Consider the following 15699-nt stretch of genomic DNA (forward strand, 5'->3'; position numbering starts at 1 on the left):
TGTCAATCAATTCGGTGGGCGGGGGGACCGCACTCCTACATCAAGTTGTGGTCGGTCTGAAAACAGCTCCAATTGGTCCACTAGGTGGGTTTATATCACCCCAATATGATGGTCTATACTCTATACCTACACATATGTCTGTCCAAACAGCTTGAAAAGTAGATTTTTCACCATAGGTGCCCTCTAAATCTTAACTATTTTTCATAGCCATTTTACCATTTTACACTATAAAGGACTGAAAGGTTTCTAGTGACCTGTGACCAGCTATGCCAATATTGAACCTATATATTTTAAGAATGTTTGAAGTGATGTGAAAAAAAAGGATTTACCCCTTACTTATTTCTTATTTTTTGTATGTTTGCCACACTTTAATGAGCTTTCAGATCATCAAACTAGTTAAAAATGATTCAAATATAACACATAAGCACAAGTAAACACATCATGTAGTTTCTGAATGAAAGTTTGCATTATTAAGGGAAATTAAAATCCTCTTCATTGAGAACAACCCTGTGTCTCAGCATCCCTCCTCACCCAAACACCTATGCTTGATTACTGCCAAACTTGTTTACGAAACCACTTAAAAAGTGCCTGCCTGACAAAGTGTTGTAAACCAAAAGATCCTCAAAAGTTAGACACCATGACAAAATCCAAAGACATTCCAAAACAAATGAAAAAAATAATAATAATTGAGATCTACCAGTCTAGAAACAGTTATAAAGCTGTTTCTAAAGCTTTGGGACTGCAGCAAACCAAAGTGAGAGTCATTATCTACAAATCGTCACCTTAGAATTATAAGGTTCTATCTGACATTTTTGTCAAAATTGAGTTATTCACATATTCTTATTAAATGACAACTCATTTACATTTTGGGATGTTTTTTTATGAGTTGTTTACAATTTAAGACTTTATGAAAAGCAAAAAACAAAAAAGGTTTTGAAAACCACTGCTAAGCATGAAGAACATAAAGGCTCATCTCAGTTTTGTCAAAAAATATCTTTATGATCCTCAAGACTTTTGTGAAAATGCTTTGTGAACTGACAAAACAAAAGTTGAAGATTTTAGAAAGTTTGTGCCCCATTATGTGTGGCATAAAATTAACAGTATTTCAGAAAAAGAACATCATACCTGATAAACGGAACCACGAATTCTGCTGTGTACCAAAATATCCTGAAGGAAAATGACAGTCAATCTGTTAGTGACCTCCAGCTGAAGCAAACTTGGGTTCTGCAGCAAGACAATGATCCAAAGCACACCAGCAAGTCCACTTCTGAATGGTTGAAGAAAATCAAAATGAAGACTTTGGAGTGGCCTAGTCAAAGTCATGATCTGAATCCAATTGAGATGCTGTTGCACTTACCTTAAAAATGTGATTCATCCTCGAAAAACCCTCTAATGAGTGTCTGAATTATATCTATTCTGCAAAGATGAGTGGGCCAAAATTCCAAAACTTGAAAACATAATTTCAGTTGTTGCTGGGTGGCCCAACCGATTGTTAGGTTTAGATGCAAACCGTTTTTTCAGACAGGGCTGTGCAGTTTTGGATTTTGTTTTTCCTTAATATTGAAAACCTTCATTTAAAAACTGCATGATGTGTTTACTGGTGTTGTCCTTGATATTGACTAATATTTAAATTTGTTTGATGATATGAAACATATTTTACATATTTTAACCCATTTTACTTTATCTTAAATTGTTTCAAAAACAAACAGAGACCCCTTCATGAAAGAAAGAAAGAAAGAAAGAAAGAAAGAAAGAAAGAAAGAAAGAAAGAAAGAAAGAAAGAAAGAAAGAAAGAAAGAAAGAAAGAAAGAAATGCAAAAACGCTCTCATTTTGGAGGTGTAAAACACCCAGTAGATTTTAATTCACTTATGGAAATGACGCAGTTGCTAATGTGAGCGCCGAGGGGCCTGGAGAGAGAAGAGGGCACTAAAGCGCATCCCTCCATCTCTATCTACCCCGAGACACGTTGCCTAGGTTACACCTCCAGCTGCCACCTGAAGAGCAGCATCATCGCACCCTCCGCTTCACGAAAGACAATACCTATCACGTCAACATCTATTGAGCAACACACAAAAGGTATCTCACGAAACAAACATATACACTCAAAAGAGAGAGGGACAGAGCACATTAAGGCTGACGCGCGCTCGCGCTGGTGCTCGCTGAAAGAGACCCTCCTCTCGTCATCATCAGTGTGATTGTCAGTCCAGTGAGGCGGGCTCTGGTGGATGGAGGGCCGCTGTTCGGCTCTGCAGCGTCTCCCCGCTGCCTGCTCTTCCTCCGCGCGCGTCTCCGCGAGCGCTGTGATGTGAATATTAATGATGCTGCGCGAATCTCCGCGCTCATTTACACCGCTTTCACCCGTCTGAGAGGTAAGAGCGCGTCCGTATTTTTTCACATACGGTGCGGTTTACTTTATTATTCAGTGTCCATTTCATCCAGTGGAAGCGCGCGTCGTGTTTTTGAAGGATGCTGAGACGCCCGGTCGACGCAGTGTTGTTCTCAATGAAGAGGCGAAGCGAGTCAATGAGCGAGGCGTTTCAGGATGGTGACTGTATTTATACAGGCTGATTTGTTCTCAAACACTATCTCACGGCTGGGATGTGTCATTCATGCTGTCCCGAGTAAACACTCGGTAGTGAATCTTTGCGTGGTAAATGGTATTGATATTCACGTTTAAGAACTGCATTATATCGGTATGTTTAGTTGCAGATGTTACAGATGGGGTTTGGGAAATGGAAGGATTGCATTTGTGCTCCTTAAATGGCATTCAACAAGTGTATAGTATTTCATCCTTTCTTCTATGTGCCTGATATTCTCCAGATAGGCTGCCATCCTGTGTGTGTGTGTGTGTTCAAGTGATGTGTGTATGGGGATGTGGTGACTATGTAGTGAGACTATTGAATGTTTCGAGCGTTTGTTTGAATAATTCAGATTTAGGATGAACATAATGACTGTTGGAGCAGGGATGATTTTATAAATTGATGTTCGCTTTTAGTCAGTGTGTTAAGCCAATGAGACTATTCCACAGGGAGGGAGACTGGTCTGAATAATCCTCTGCCTGTGCTTTCAGCCTCTCTTTTGCCACAGTAGTCTTTGTCATTTCTTTCTATAAAATGTATACAGTCAGTTAATCGCATCAGCTATGCTTCCAGAGGTGGAGAGCGAGACGAGAGGTGTGTTCGGTGGAAACCATGACAGCTCTCATTCATAGAATATCCAAAGGTGCAGCGCAGTGTTGGGCCCAGCCTGCAGAACAAAAACACACCGATTTAACTCATCCAGCATAAGCGTAATCCTCTCATACGAGCAAGCACAATGAAACACCGGCCCTATAGTGTAGAGCTCCTATTAAGCAGGTAATCTCTCTCTCTCTCTCTCTCTCTCTCTCTCTCTCTCTCTCTCTCTCTCTCTCCCTCTTTCTCGTGCTGTTCTATCAAAACTATTAACATGGAAAAATTCGGTATTACCAGCAGCTTTCTTGAGGGGAATTGAAATCGATTTCTTTTACAGATGTAGACTATGTAATGTATTCAAATGAAAGCCAGTGAGGTCATTCTAAAATGCATTGCACGTTAAATTTGATTTAATCTCAGACGATAGTTCATCGTGTAGGATGTAAAGTCTCCCTCGTTGTACAGTGCGGAGGCCGTGGAATATGTCTGTGTTTAGTTAATATGTATTTATATGTGCAGGCTAGATAGATTATAGCTTTGCTAATCTCAGGTAGGATCTTTATTGGCATCAAGAGTTTCATGATGGATGATGGAAAGTTTTTTTTTTATATAGACACAAAAGATTTACTAAAAGGTACTTCAGGGAATGAAAAAGTTTTTCTATGGCATCACTGTGACAATCTTGCTTGAGTTCTTCCTGGCACCTTCGCTTTTAAGACTGAATATAATGCATCTCGCTGGAACTGGGGAAAGAGAAATTGTTTCAAGCGCAAAGCCTACTGTATAAATCTTGCAGGAGCCAGATGGGAACCGTGTTTCTTCTGTATTCCACTATGGATTGTGTCTGCTGCATGATCCCGTTGCATGTCTGTCTGTGTGGGTGTTGGAGTGTGTGTATATCTGTGTGTGTGTGTTGATTGTGGTCCTATATAAACCATTTGCTGCTGAGTGTATTTGTTTCCATGGTTACCCCCATGCCAATGTAGATCACGTCATCACCAGACCAGACCTCTGCAGCTATTGTTTACTGATCGTAGAGGAAAAGACTGAGTGTGTGTTCGGCTTTTAGATACGCGGGCCTCATGCACAGACATTAAGTTCTTCATTGTTTTTGTCGTGCTTTTGTCTAGCCTATCACATTTACTGAGCTCGACTCCTGAACGTCTTGCTTGGATTCATTATATCTTCTGCTATATTTTGACCACCTGTCATTTTTTCTGTGATAGACACACATGGAGGGCTATTTATTCGATAGCGCCCAGTGACTCCTACTGTTGGTTGACTTGGCACGCAGTGTCCTCCGCTTGTATCGCCATCTGTGGCACTCCGTACAGAGCTGCATGAGTAAGAATGATCATCTACTGCTATATAAATTGAAGTTTTAATGCAAGGCAAATACAGTCTGTCACTGATTTCTAATTCTTATGATTTTTCTTCTCGCTGCTCCCAGTTTGTTTTAGGTGCTGAGAGAGGCGTTTGTCACTGTCATGTGAGCCTAACTTTGCTTTATTATACAGTAAGTCCTCAACTGTTTTTTATGAAGTGTAGCTTTACTTTCTCTTAAGGGATAGTTCACCCAAAACTAAAACTCATTTATCCACCATCAAATGGTTGTAAACCTTTATGAGGTTTTGTTTTTTCACAAAGAAAGACATATTGAAGAAAGTTGGAAACCTGCCATTGACTTCCACAGTAGGAAAAACTAATTCTATGGAAGTCAATGCTTACAGGTTTTCAGCTTTCTTCAAAACATCTTCCTTTGTGTTCAAAATCACAAACATTTCAGAAAGGTTTGGAACAAGAAAAAGGTAGAAAATGATGGCAGAGTTTTGAGTTTTAGGTGAACTATCTCTTTTAGAAAGAAACAGAGGTTGACATTTTTGGTTTCTGATGTTTTACATTTGTGAAAATTGGAAGTCCAACACAGATTTTTAAAGTCTGTGTGAAATCAAAATGTACAGTGCTTGTTTTGCTAGCACACATTGTTATTCTTTACAATTAAACAATTATTCAGTGCGAGGTAATCCTGCAAAAAAGTTAGTTTTGGCAATTTTTAATCAAAGTCTTTACTCAAAGTCCCTGTTACCGTTAGTTTGCGAATAGGGAATAATGTGCAAAAAGAAAGCCATGCCAATTCTCAATTTTCTATTATTTTGGTTGTAAATACATTACTATACTGAAATAAAAGTCTCAGTAAATTCCAGCTCACGTGTGTAGGATCCATTAATAAAAACTGCACGGTAGCGCATTGGGTAGCACGTTCACCTCACAGCAAGAAGGTCACTGGTTCGAGCCTCGGCTGGGTCAATTGGCGTTTCTGTGTAGAGTTTGCATGTTCTCCCCATGTTTGTATGGGTTTCCTCTGGGTGCTCTGGTTTCCCCCACAAGTCCAAAAACATGCGGTACATGTGAATTGGGTAAGCTAAATTGTCTGTAGTGTATGTGTGTGAATGAGTGTGTATAGATGTTTCCCAGTGATGGGTTGTGGCTCGAAGGGCATTTGCTGCGCAAAACATGTGCTGGGTAAGTTGGCGGTTCATTCCGCTGTGGCGACCCCAGATTAATAAAGAGACTAAGCCGAAAAGAAAATGAATGAATGAATAATAATACAATAATTTTATTCAGCAAGGATGCAATATGCATTTGCTCAAATACTACATTTTTTACAGAATCAAATGAACTCGTAAATAAGCATTTTAAGAGTTGACACTTTGCTGATGATTTTTCATAAGCTTGTTTGGCATGCTGTCCCTGGGAGAGAGCTCTGAGTTCAAGGGATCCTCGAGCCCAGGGCTCCCGCCCGTTCGCAGAGTGAGAGGGGAGATTGTGGTCAGGTAGATTTCAAAAACTCCCCAGCTCAAGCGGCTAAGGTAAACTACTTTAAGAAGCAAGGGAGCTAGACAAAATGTCCGTTTTGCTTAGTCTGTTACGTATGATGCATGTCTTTGGAAATCGGAGAACCCAGGGGAAACCCATGCGGACATGGAGAGAACATACAAACTCCGCACAGAAACTCCTGCCGGCCGGCGAGGACTTGAGCCGGCGGTGTTCTTGCTGTGGGGCAACAGTGCCACCCAATCTATGAGAAAAAGAATGAGAAAGGGAGGAAGGAGGGTTTCTTCCAGACAAAGATAAAGCTACGGTCACACTGGGCTTTGTGTGTATGAAATTCTGTCGTGCGGCGCTGCAAAAAGGGGCGGGATTAAACAAGCTAATTAGACATTTAAAAAAGCGAGCGATTGCTCCATGTTTTACATTTTTGCTCAGAGAGGTCCTGTTTTGAACCTCGATTGGTCTCATGCAGCCAAGTGATGCGATTTCGCTTAACGCATGAGCCCATGTTTCCGGTCTGACGTATTCGTGTGCGTATGAATGGAAGTCTATGGGAGGAAAAGTCAAGTGTGACCGCAGCTTAAATGTGCACTGAAGACTGTGGGTATTTATAGTAACTTAGGAATCATATGATTGGAGGATCATAATTAGCTAATGCGGGACCAGCTGTGGTAAATCATAAGCACGTGATCCTCTCGAAATTAGTTTATTAATTAACTTCATGTAGGAAAAAAATATTTAATTTGACAGTGTGAAGATTGAATTAAAGGCTACTAAAAGTCATAATTAAATCAAATAAAAAACATTAAACAAAAAAAATCAATAGAAAATATTTTTTTAAGTATATTGTATTATATTAGTGGTATAATTTTTTATATTAAATAAAAGCAGCCAAAAAAAAGAAAGAGGATGTACAGAAACAAAATAACGTTTAAACTGAATGAAACTATATATTTAGAAAAAAACATTTTTATCTTAGACCCAATTTGTATGAGAACATCTGAACATATTATTTAAACCTCATCATTTTAAAATTGAGAACATTTAAATTGATATATTATCAAATTCTTCATTGAGATTATACAGGACAGATGTTGTCAGATCACTCAAGACCAGAAAACTTTAGTTTCCCTTACTAAATAGTCTGCAAAAAGTGTCTGCAGAGACTGTTCTTCTCGGCCAGTTTGTGGCTGGAAATTGAATGCTGATTGAACAAGTGGCTTGAGATGATTATGCTTAGGTTTGATGAAAGACAATACGAGGAGGGTGTGTACTTATGTGTGTGTGTGTGTGTGTGTGTGTGTGTCCTTCAGCCATCTCTTCTCTTTATAGCTCATTCTGATAATTCAAGAGCATCCAGCTGCCGCATGAATAGAGTACAAGAATAAATAAATTAATAATATTCATTAGAGAGGAGAGGTAAAAGAAGGGGGAGGTAAAGATGGAAAAAGTGAAATGGATGGAAGGCAGATGAGGGTCAGAGGTATGAAGAGAGAGGGGTGAACATTAAAGACAGATGAAAGAGGATAGAAGAGAGAGATAGAAGAAATAAAGACAAGTGATGAGATGAGGGTCAGGGAGAGAGAGAGAGATAATGGAAAGAAAGAATGGGGGATGGGTGTATTTGTTGCTGAAGTAACAGTTTTTCTTGTAAATGCAGCAACAGTGAGTGTGTGTGCGCGTGTGTGTGTGGAGTATTGATCAGGATGATGTACTCCAGCACTAAAGGTGACACAGCCTGCTCTGACTTTTTGTTTATATGGGTGTGCTTTAATGTGTATATGCTATTATGTTGTGATAAAATGAATGTGACTATTTATTTTTTATCTTTATGTGCATATATATCAGCATATATAAGTAGACCCCTCACAAATCTATTTTTAAAATTCATATTTTTAATAGGAAGCTCTACAATATTATATTTGTGCATATTCATTAGATTAGTCAGTACTGAAGCCAAATCTGGAGCTTATCTAACTAAAATAACTTACAATAACGGTCCAAAAACTAGTACACCCAAATTTATATGTTATAGAAAAATATTAAATACAATTTAAAAAAGAGGAAAAATCAAAAGAAGCCAAAAAAATTGAAAAAATAGTTGAAATTTTGTAGGTTGTAATTTATTTTTACAATATTTAGCTTGATTTAATTGTATTATCTTTCAATTTCTAAATATGTTTGGTGACTAAAATATTATTTTAATAAATATATCTGTTTAATAAATCTGTTTTGTTTAAATTTGCCAAAATACATTGCCTATATTCACTGAGAAATGGATATAAATATTTATTTTCAAGAGGGGGTGTACTCAATTATGCTGAGCACTGTACATACAACATGAAATAAGCAAGAAAAAGGGAAGAACCAGTCAGTGTAATTAGTGTCCAGTGGAGCCATCCATACACTATATTAAGTATAAAGATCAAAATATGTAACATTTATTTTAGAATACAGGGTGAGCCATTTATATGGATACACCTTAATAAACTTCACAAGTAAAACAATGGTATGCTTGGTTTTAAACGTAACTTTATTCTTTCATGAGTTATTTACAAGTCCCCTCACATATACTAATGTGCCACAGACAGGGCGTTAATATCACCAACCATTCCGATTTTATTAAGGTGTATCCATATAAATGGCCCACCCTGTATAATGATTTAAAGTAAATGTATTGGCTACTTGGTTTATGTATAGTTGAAACTACTGCAAGTCGAAATGCAGCTCTGCTTTCACTTTGACGAGGCAGCGATATTGTACACCTTTAATGTTTTGAAAAGTGATAGTCGCTCTCAGTGCTCAGTGAAGTGTTTAAAAATTAAACAGTGTGTTGTAAGCATTTCTGCATTGGAGGAAAAAAAGAAAAAGGTATAAAAATTTGATCAGCAGTAACTCTCATATGATGTGGGAATATTTTAGCTGAGTGAACCACATTCAATCGGCTCATGTCTTTAAAAGCTTGGAAACTTGAAAGCGTGATTCCATACGGTCAGTGGTTCTTATTTAATGAATAAAAAATAACGCAGCAGACTAACTGTAATTAGATGATGAATGTAATGTAACAAGAAAAACCTGCTGCTCGAACCGCAAATCATCTCTTAATGCTAATCATAAGTCTGCTGTTCGCACTGTATATGACATAACACCCCATGTTAGCGTTATGTCCGCAGCATAGTCTCATTTGCATAGTCCACCTCTAAATGTGTCATTCCTCCCACAGCAATGCCATGAATTATGAGACTGTACTGCAGAAAAAGCTGTAGTGTACTACTCGGTGACTGCCTTCAGCTGCATTGCTGTCATTTTTGCTTCTGTTTGCATTTTGTTGTTTTACAACTAATTTTCAGTCAATTTATATTCATAAATCAATAAGTAAATCCTGAGAATTTTGGATTTAAAACAGATTTCCTGAAAACTCTCAGATATCAGATATGTTAGTTGATAATGTATTCCAGTCACTCACAAATAGGATTTACGCACACAATTATTCACAATTAGCGTAATTCATTCATTCATTCATTCATTCATTCATTTTCCTTAGGCTTACTCCCTTTATTCAGCAGGGGTCGCCACAGTGGAATGAACCGCCAATTATCCAGCCAATTACACAGCGAATGCTCTTCCAGCTGCAACCCAATACTGGGAAACACCCATACATACACACTCATACACTACAGTTCAATCAATTTAGTTTATCCAATTCACCTATAGCGCATGTCTTTGGACTGTGGGGGAAACCGTGAGCACCCAGTGGAAACCCACGCGAACACAGAGAGAACATGCAAACTCCACACAGGAATGCCAACTGACTCAGCCAGGGCTCGAACCAGTGAACTTCTTACTGAGAGGCAACAGTGCTAACCACAGATTAAAACAGATTTCCTGAAAACTCTCAGATATCAGATATGTTAGGTGATAATGTATTCCTATTATTCATAAATAGGATTTGCGCACACAATTATTCACAATTAGCATAATCCAACCTATCAACTTTATGGATTGGAATATTCTTGACTCCAGTATGTTTTATGAATGCAAAAAAAAAGGCTAATAATCCATATGTCTAGCAATAAATAATCAACTAACATGTTTCCACCAAAGGGTTCTTTGCCAGTTTCAAAAGTCTCTCTTGTAAATATGGCCTATTGGCGGAGAACACATAATATAGCAGCATTTTTGAAAGCCGAGACACCTTGCTTTGGAATCCACGTCAGCAACAGATATTCAATTTTGAAAAATATTTCTAAAAACAGAAATGCAGGAACATTAGCTTTTCTTCAGTTATTCAGCCTTTGTTTAAGTACATTAAGATGGTTGGTTGGATCTATTTGTCCCATCCTTTATTCATTGATTATATGGCTAAAAAGATGTCATGCACAATGTCTATGTTTAACCCTGAGATACAGTAAACTCAAGCTACAAAAAACCCGGACCAAGTTAAACTGTAAAATATTATTATTCCAGCTAGGCAACACGGTGGCTCAGTGGTTAGCACTGTCGCCTCACAGCAAGAAGGTCACTGGTTCGAGTCCCAGCTGGGTCAGTTAGCATTTTTGTGTGGAGTTTGCATGTTCTCCCCATGTTGGTGTGGGATTCCTCTGGGTGCTCAAGTTTCCCCCACAGTCCAAATACATGCAGTATAGGTGAATGGGCTCTATGCACAGCTAGTGTTTTTTAGCCAATGATGAACTTCCAGTGAAAGCTTTATGTGACTATTTTCAGTTTCATAAGGTTCCTTTTACAGCATCGATGTTGTAATGTAATTCAAATGTAATCAGTTAAACAGACTTAAGCATCCATTTGGTTGTTAAAGCGTAAAAAAAGAGACGAAAGACCGTGTAAATGCAGCAGGTTTCTTATACCAGCTAATATTGGAAAAATATGAAAGCTTTCATGAATTTTAAAACTTACATCAGAACAGCCTTACACAAAAATTTATTCTGCTCGTAATTCATGAATGTTGTCATCGCATTTTGTGTTTCTCTGGTAAATGTGTTTTTCTATGCCTGCTTTAGCTGTTTAAATGCAGGACGTTTTTGAGAGCAGCATGGCTGAAGCCCCTGTTGGAGAGGACGCACCCAAAGAGCAGGACGGGGCCACCTCACATGCCCACGATCCGCTGCCAGGCATTGGTGCTGCTTTGTGGGAGAGAGTATTGAAAGCCAGTGTTACAGCTGGAGCTTTTCTCCTGCTCTACACACTGTCTCAACTCACTGTGAGTTCATGCACAGTTCTCATTAATGCACATCTTCCACAAAAATCATACATGAATTCTTAAATCTATCTCATATCTCAATTTATGCACACCTTTAACTTATTTTTATTGTCAAATGTTTGCATTTCCGTTATGTCCATGTTTAAAAGTGGAAAATTTGTTTTTGTTTTGTTTTTTAGCAAAAATTAAATAGTAACAGAATATTTTATAATAATCTTGAAGTGTTTTAATTTTATAATGAAGGCTTGTGTTTATCTAAATTGACAAAAAAGTGTATGCTTGTGTGCTTTTGTGTTTTTATGCTTGAGTGTGTTTGTAAGTATAGAAACAAAGGCTGTTATGGGGTCTCCTGTGATCGACCCTGTAGTCAATAATGCACCACATGCTTTCCTGCCTAACTAACTGCTGCCTAGCTAACAAAAACAGCTGTCCTAAACCTATAAATACACATAAAACTATATATATTCACCTAAAAAATTCTTTAAACTAAATGTTAATTTTTTTCAGCTCCAAAATATGAATTCATAATAAATAAATAAAAATGTATACTTATATGAATGTATAAAGTACAATAAAATTTAGCATGATCACTTTTACCAGTGAGAATAAGTATGTAGTTTCATTTTTGCATTACTATTTGTTATGCTGAATTACAAAGAAACACTATTTTTTATATTTTGGTGACTTATTTATACATTATTTTAACATTAAAGTAGGTGTATTAATTACATTATAGTCATCTTTGAAGGTTTAATTTAATGCAGACACTTAAATGCATGTCTGTTTTTTTAACTTTCTTTGTCTATTTTTTTTAAGGATTTGTTTGTGCATTCTTACTTACAATCCACTGTGAGGAACAAGTGCAGGACAGTAAACCTGGCATTTTTGAGCTTGTGGAGACCAGCCAGCTTCCACGAGGGAAACGAATATATAATAATAATAATAATAATAATAATAATAATAATAATAATAATAATAATAATAAATTTTATTTATAAATGGAGACTTTCTGGATACCCAAGGTCGCCTTACAACAAGCATCAACACACATACCAAAACAATTAAATTAAATAAAACAATTAATAAAAAATAAAACAATGCCAGACAAAATTTTAAATACACGAGATAAGTTGAAGGACAAACACATCGAAATATAAAATAAAATGGCAAAGTATAGTCATAGGAAAGTCTGCTTAAAAAGATGGGTCTTAAGACGAGATTTAAAAGTGTGAAGACTATCACAGCTCCTTAGGTCCAGGGGAAGCGAGTTCTATAGCAGAGGTGCTGCAGAGCTAAAAGATCTGGCTCCCATTGTGCCTAATTGAGTGTGAGGTGGCACCAGGGAGAACGAGTTGGCTGATCTAAGAGTGTGAGAAGGGGTATAAATATGAAGAAGGTTAGTGAGAACTTGAAATTTAACTAAAAATATAAAAATAAGAGTATGTTTAGGTTTAGAGCAGTGTTTCCCAACCCTGTTCCTGGAGGCACACCAACAGTACATATTTTGGATGTCTCCGTTATCTGACCCATTAACTTCAGGTTTTGGAGCCTCTTCTGATGTTATGATAAGATTATTCAGGTGTGGTTGATTAGGGAGAGGTTGAAAATGTGGACTGTTGGTGTGCCTTCAGGAACAGGGTTGGGAAACACTGGTTTAGAGGACAGAAATGTATTATTGTCACTATAAAAACGTTATTTCTAAAATCTATGGCAAGTTTCCACAAAGATAGATGTACAATTGTATGAGTGTGTGTAATAATTAGAGTGTTTTGTTGATATTTTCAGGGTTTGTGGGTCCTTTACATGCTGAATGGATACAGGGCTTTTCCAGCAGCACACAAAGTTTTGGATCTCCTTCAGTACCTTCTCTCCACCAGTGATGCCTATGATCAACAGGTGATAGAGCTACAACAGAAAAAAAAGCTTCAGAAAGAATAAAAATACACATATCATAGGAATCCTCTGCCATATGTCATTCATGGTATGAAGCAAGAAAATAACAGGTGAATGCATTTGTCTTCAGATGGAGATCTGGAGGGTGGAGAGCTTGCTGCCCCTCATAGCCACACTCTTCTTAGGTGTCGTCATTCTTGGTACTGGAGTGAGTATTTTCTGTATGCTTTTGACTTTTGCTACTCAGAGCTTTAACTTTAAAGCAAGTGAGGAACAATTGATGGCAGGCCACTGCCACATTAATATAAAATTATACGCCCCAAGTTGTTATGTGGGTCCATGGTCTGTTGAAATTCTTGTTTCTGATTTGCTAGAAGATGTGTAATAAAAATTTTTACTGTACAAGGAGTTCCAGTCAGTTTTGATCAAAGTTCAAAAATAAATGTGCTACACCAAAACATTAGTAGTATGTGTGCTTCACCAGGAGCCAGTGCAGATCAACCGATTTGGAAATATGCTTAAAAGGAGGTAGCTAACCTAACACACATTACTATAAGCTTTTAGATACTGTATGCCCATGCCATTTACACGCATATGATCTCTCTCTTGTGCACACACTCTCTCTATCTGCCTGTGACTATTTTTGCCTATTGACATGGGACTAGTCTTGATAGATTCCTGGAATCCTGCTGAGAACATTGATACCAATTATGCCTTAATTGACTAAACTACCTGTGTGTCAAAGTGATTTTGTTCAAAAACCTTCGTTCGCAAACTCCCCTAGAGCAGGGACGGTCAAACTCAATCCTGGAGTGCCGGAGTCCTGCAGAGTTTTGTTCCAATACTAATCAAACTCACCTGAACATGCTAATCAGTGTCTTTAAGATCACTAGAAAGCTAGGCAGGTGTGTTTGATTATGGTTTGGCTAAACTCCAAGCAGGACTAAAGCAGGTTGCACACCAGAAGCACTGCTCGGCGGCTGTGCCCAGCCACAACTCAGGACACTGTTCATATTCCTGCCGTGCCACAGAGCACCATCTGATTAGCTTCAATTTAAATATCATGTGAATGTGCGCATCTGGTGTGTGATACTTTTAACTGTCATGTGCACGCCGTGTCGCAACGCTGAGCAGTGCATCCAGTGTGTGACACCCTTAAGATTGCTTATCCTTGGCCTAGACTGTTGGTCCTATTTTCACCAAATTTGACTCATCTTTAGATCAAGCTAACAAAAGGTTATAGAATATGCCAAACGATCCGTTTTTGTATCTCTGCAATGCTTCAACACATTGACACCAAACTTAAGGAGTGGCATTATCACCTCACACTGACTACACCACAAACTCTCTGCTACTCTCACATGGTCGCTGACTAAAGCTAAGCCTGGCTGCACCCGGTCAGTGCCTGGATGAGAGACCACATGTGAACTAGGTTGCTGCTTATGTGGTGTTAGTGAGACCAGCAGGGGGCGCTCAACCTGCGGTCTGTGTGGGTCCTAACGCCCCAGTATATTGATGGGTACTCTCCTCAGTGAGCGCTGTCTTTCGGATGAGATGTTAAACTGAGGTCCTGACTCTCTGTGGTTGTTCCCAGGATGTCCTTCAAAAAAGAGTAGGTGTTGAACCCTGGCATCCTGACCAAATTTGCCCACTGGCCTCTGTCCATTATAGCCTCCTAACCATCCCCATATCAGAACTGGCTTTATCGCTCTGTATCCTCTCCTCCAATCAGCTGGTGTGGTGTGCAGTCTGGCGCAATATGGCTGCCGTCGCGTATTATTAATGTATTAATAATTAATGTATTATTATTATTACATACACTTTGTAACAGCGCCACTTATCTTTCAACTGCAATAAACAGAAATGACAGAAAATGTAGACAGGGTAAAAAGAGTACAATGGAGAATCAAGGTGAAGTGTGTTGACCATCTGTTGTGTTCAGTGAGGTTCCTTTAAGAGGACTGAAGGATGGAGGAAGTGACAAGCACAAACAATATGCATTTCTTTGCCAGATAAACCAAAATTAAAAAAAAAACAGATGTTTCATGTGAGAATTAAGCACTGTCTCCACTCCAACAGATAATAAATACACAGAGAAACAAGATTGTAACTTTAAAAATTTATATTTCGGTCCAGAAAAATTTTGTTGCAGTAGCCAGAGGACAATGTCCCCTTGTGTTTTCTACAATTAAAACAAAGGCCAGAAGAATTTCAGGCATTTTTCTTCAGACCTAATCGGGCAATACTAGTTTTAACTTGTCTATGACTTGGCAAATGACCAAGGAAAAAATTAGAATAATAAACAGCTTTACTGTGCATTAAGTTATTTCAAATTAAATCCAGTGATTATCCCTTACTAATTTAATGGACCAGTTTTTGCAACTATAAACACTGTTCAGATTTTTCAAGACATTTGTCAGGTTTTTGTCCTCAAACCTGTGTGTGGGACTAATTTCTAACACATTTCACCCAAAGACTTTTGTTTTGGTTTGATTAGTGGCTGTTGTAGGCTTTAATCATTCAGCGTAGCGATATAGAACTGTAATGTGGTCACAACCTACCTGGAACTACATTAGCTGTGC

At 38.1% G+C, this 15699-nt stretch overlaps 1 protein-coding gene across 1 annotated transcript in view; it reads left to right on the top strand.

Moving 5' to 3' along the window:
* The first annotated feature begins 2038 nt into the window (after positions 1-2038).
* ptpn5 (protein tyrosine phosphatase non-receptor type 5) overlaps positions 2039-15699 on the top strand; it is a 28610-nt gene continuing 14949 nt past the window's right edge. Inside the window, exons 1-6 of the mRNA XM_056461891.1 lie at positions 2039-2370; positions 4401-4518; positions 4625-4690; positions 11025-11224; positions 13010-13120; positions 13248-13325. Of these exons, the coding sequence (XP_056317866.1) occupies positions 11033-11224; positions 13010-13120; positions 13248-13325 (381 nt within the window). The 5' untranslated portion in view covers positions 2039-2370; positions 4401-4518; positions 4625-4690; positions 11025-11032. The remainder of the gene's footprint in view (positions 2371-4400; positions 4519-4624; positions 4691-11024; positions 11225-13009; positions 13121-13247; positions 13326-15699) is intronic.

The sequence above is a fragment of the Danio aesculapii genome, chromosome 7, assembly GCF_903798145.1.
Source record: "Danio aesculapii chromosome 7, fDanAes4.1, whole genome shotgun sequence".
Taxonomy (NCBI): Eukaryota; Metazoa; Chordata; class Actinopteri; order Cypriniformes; family Danionidae; genus Danio; species Danio aesculapii.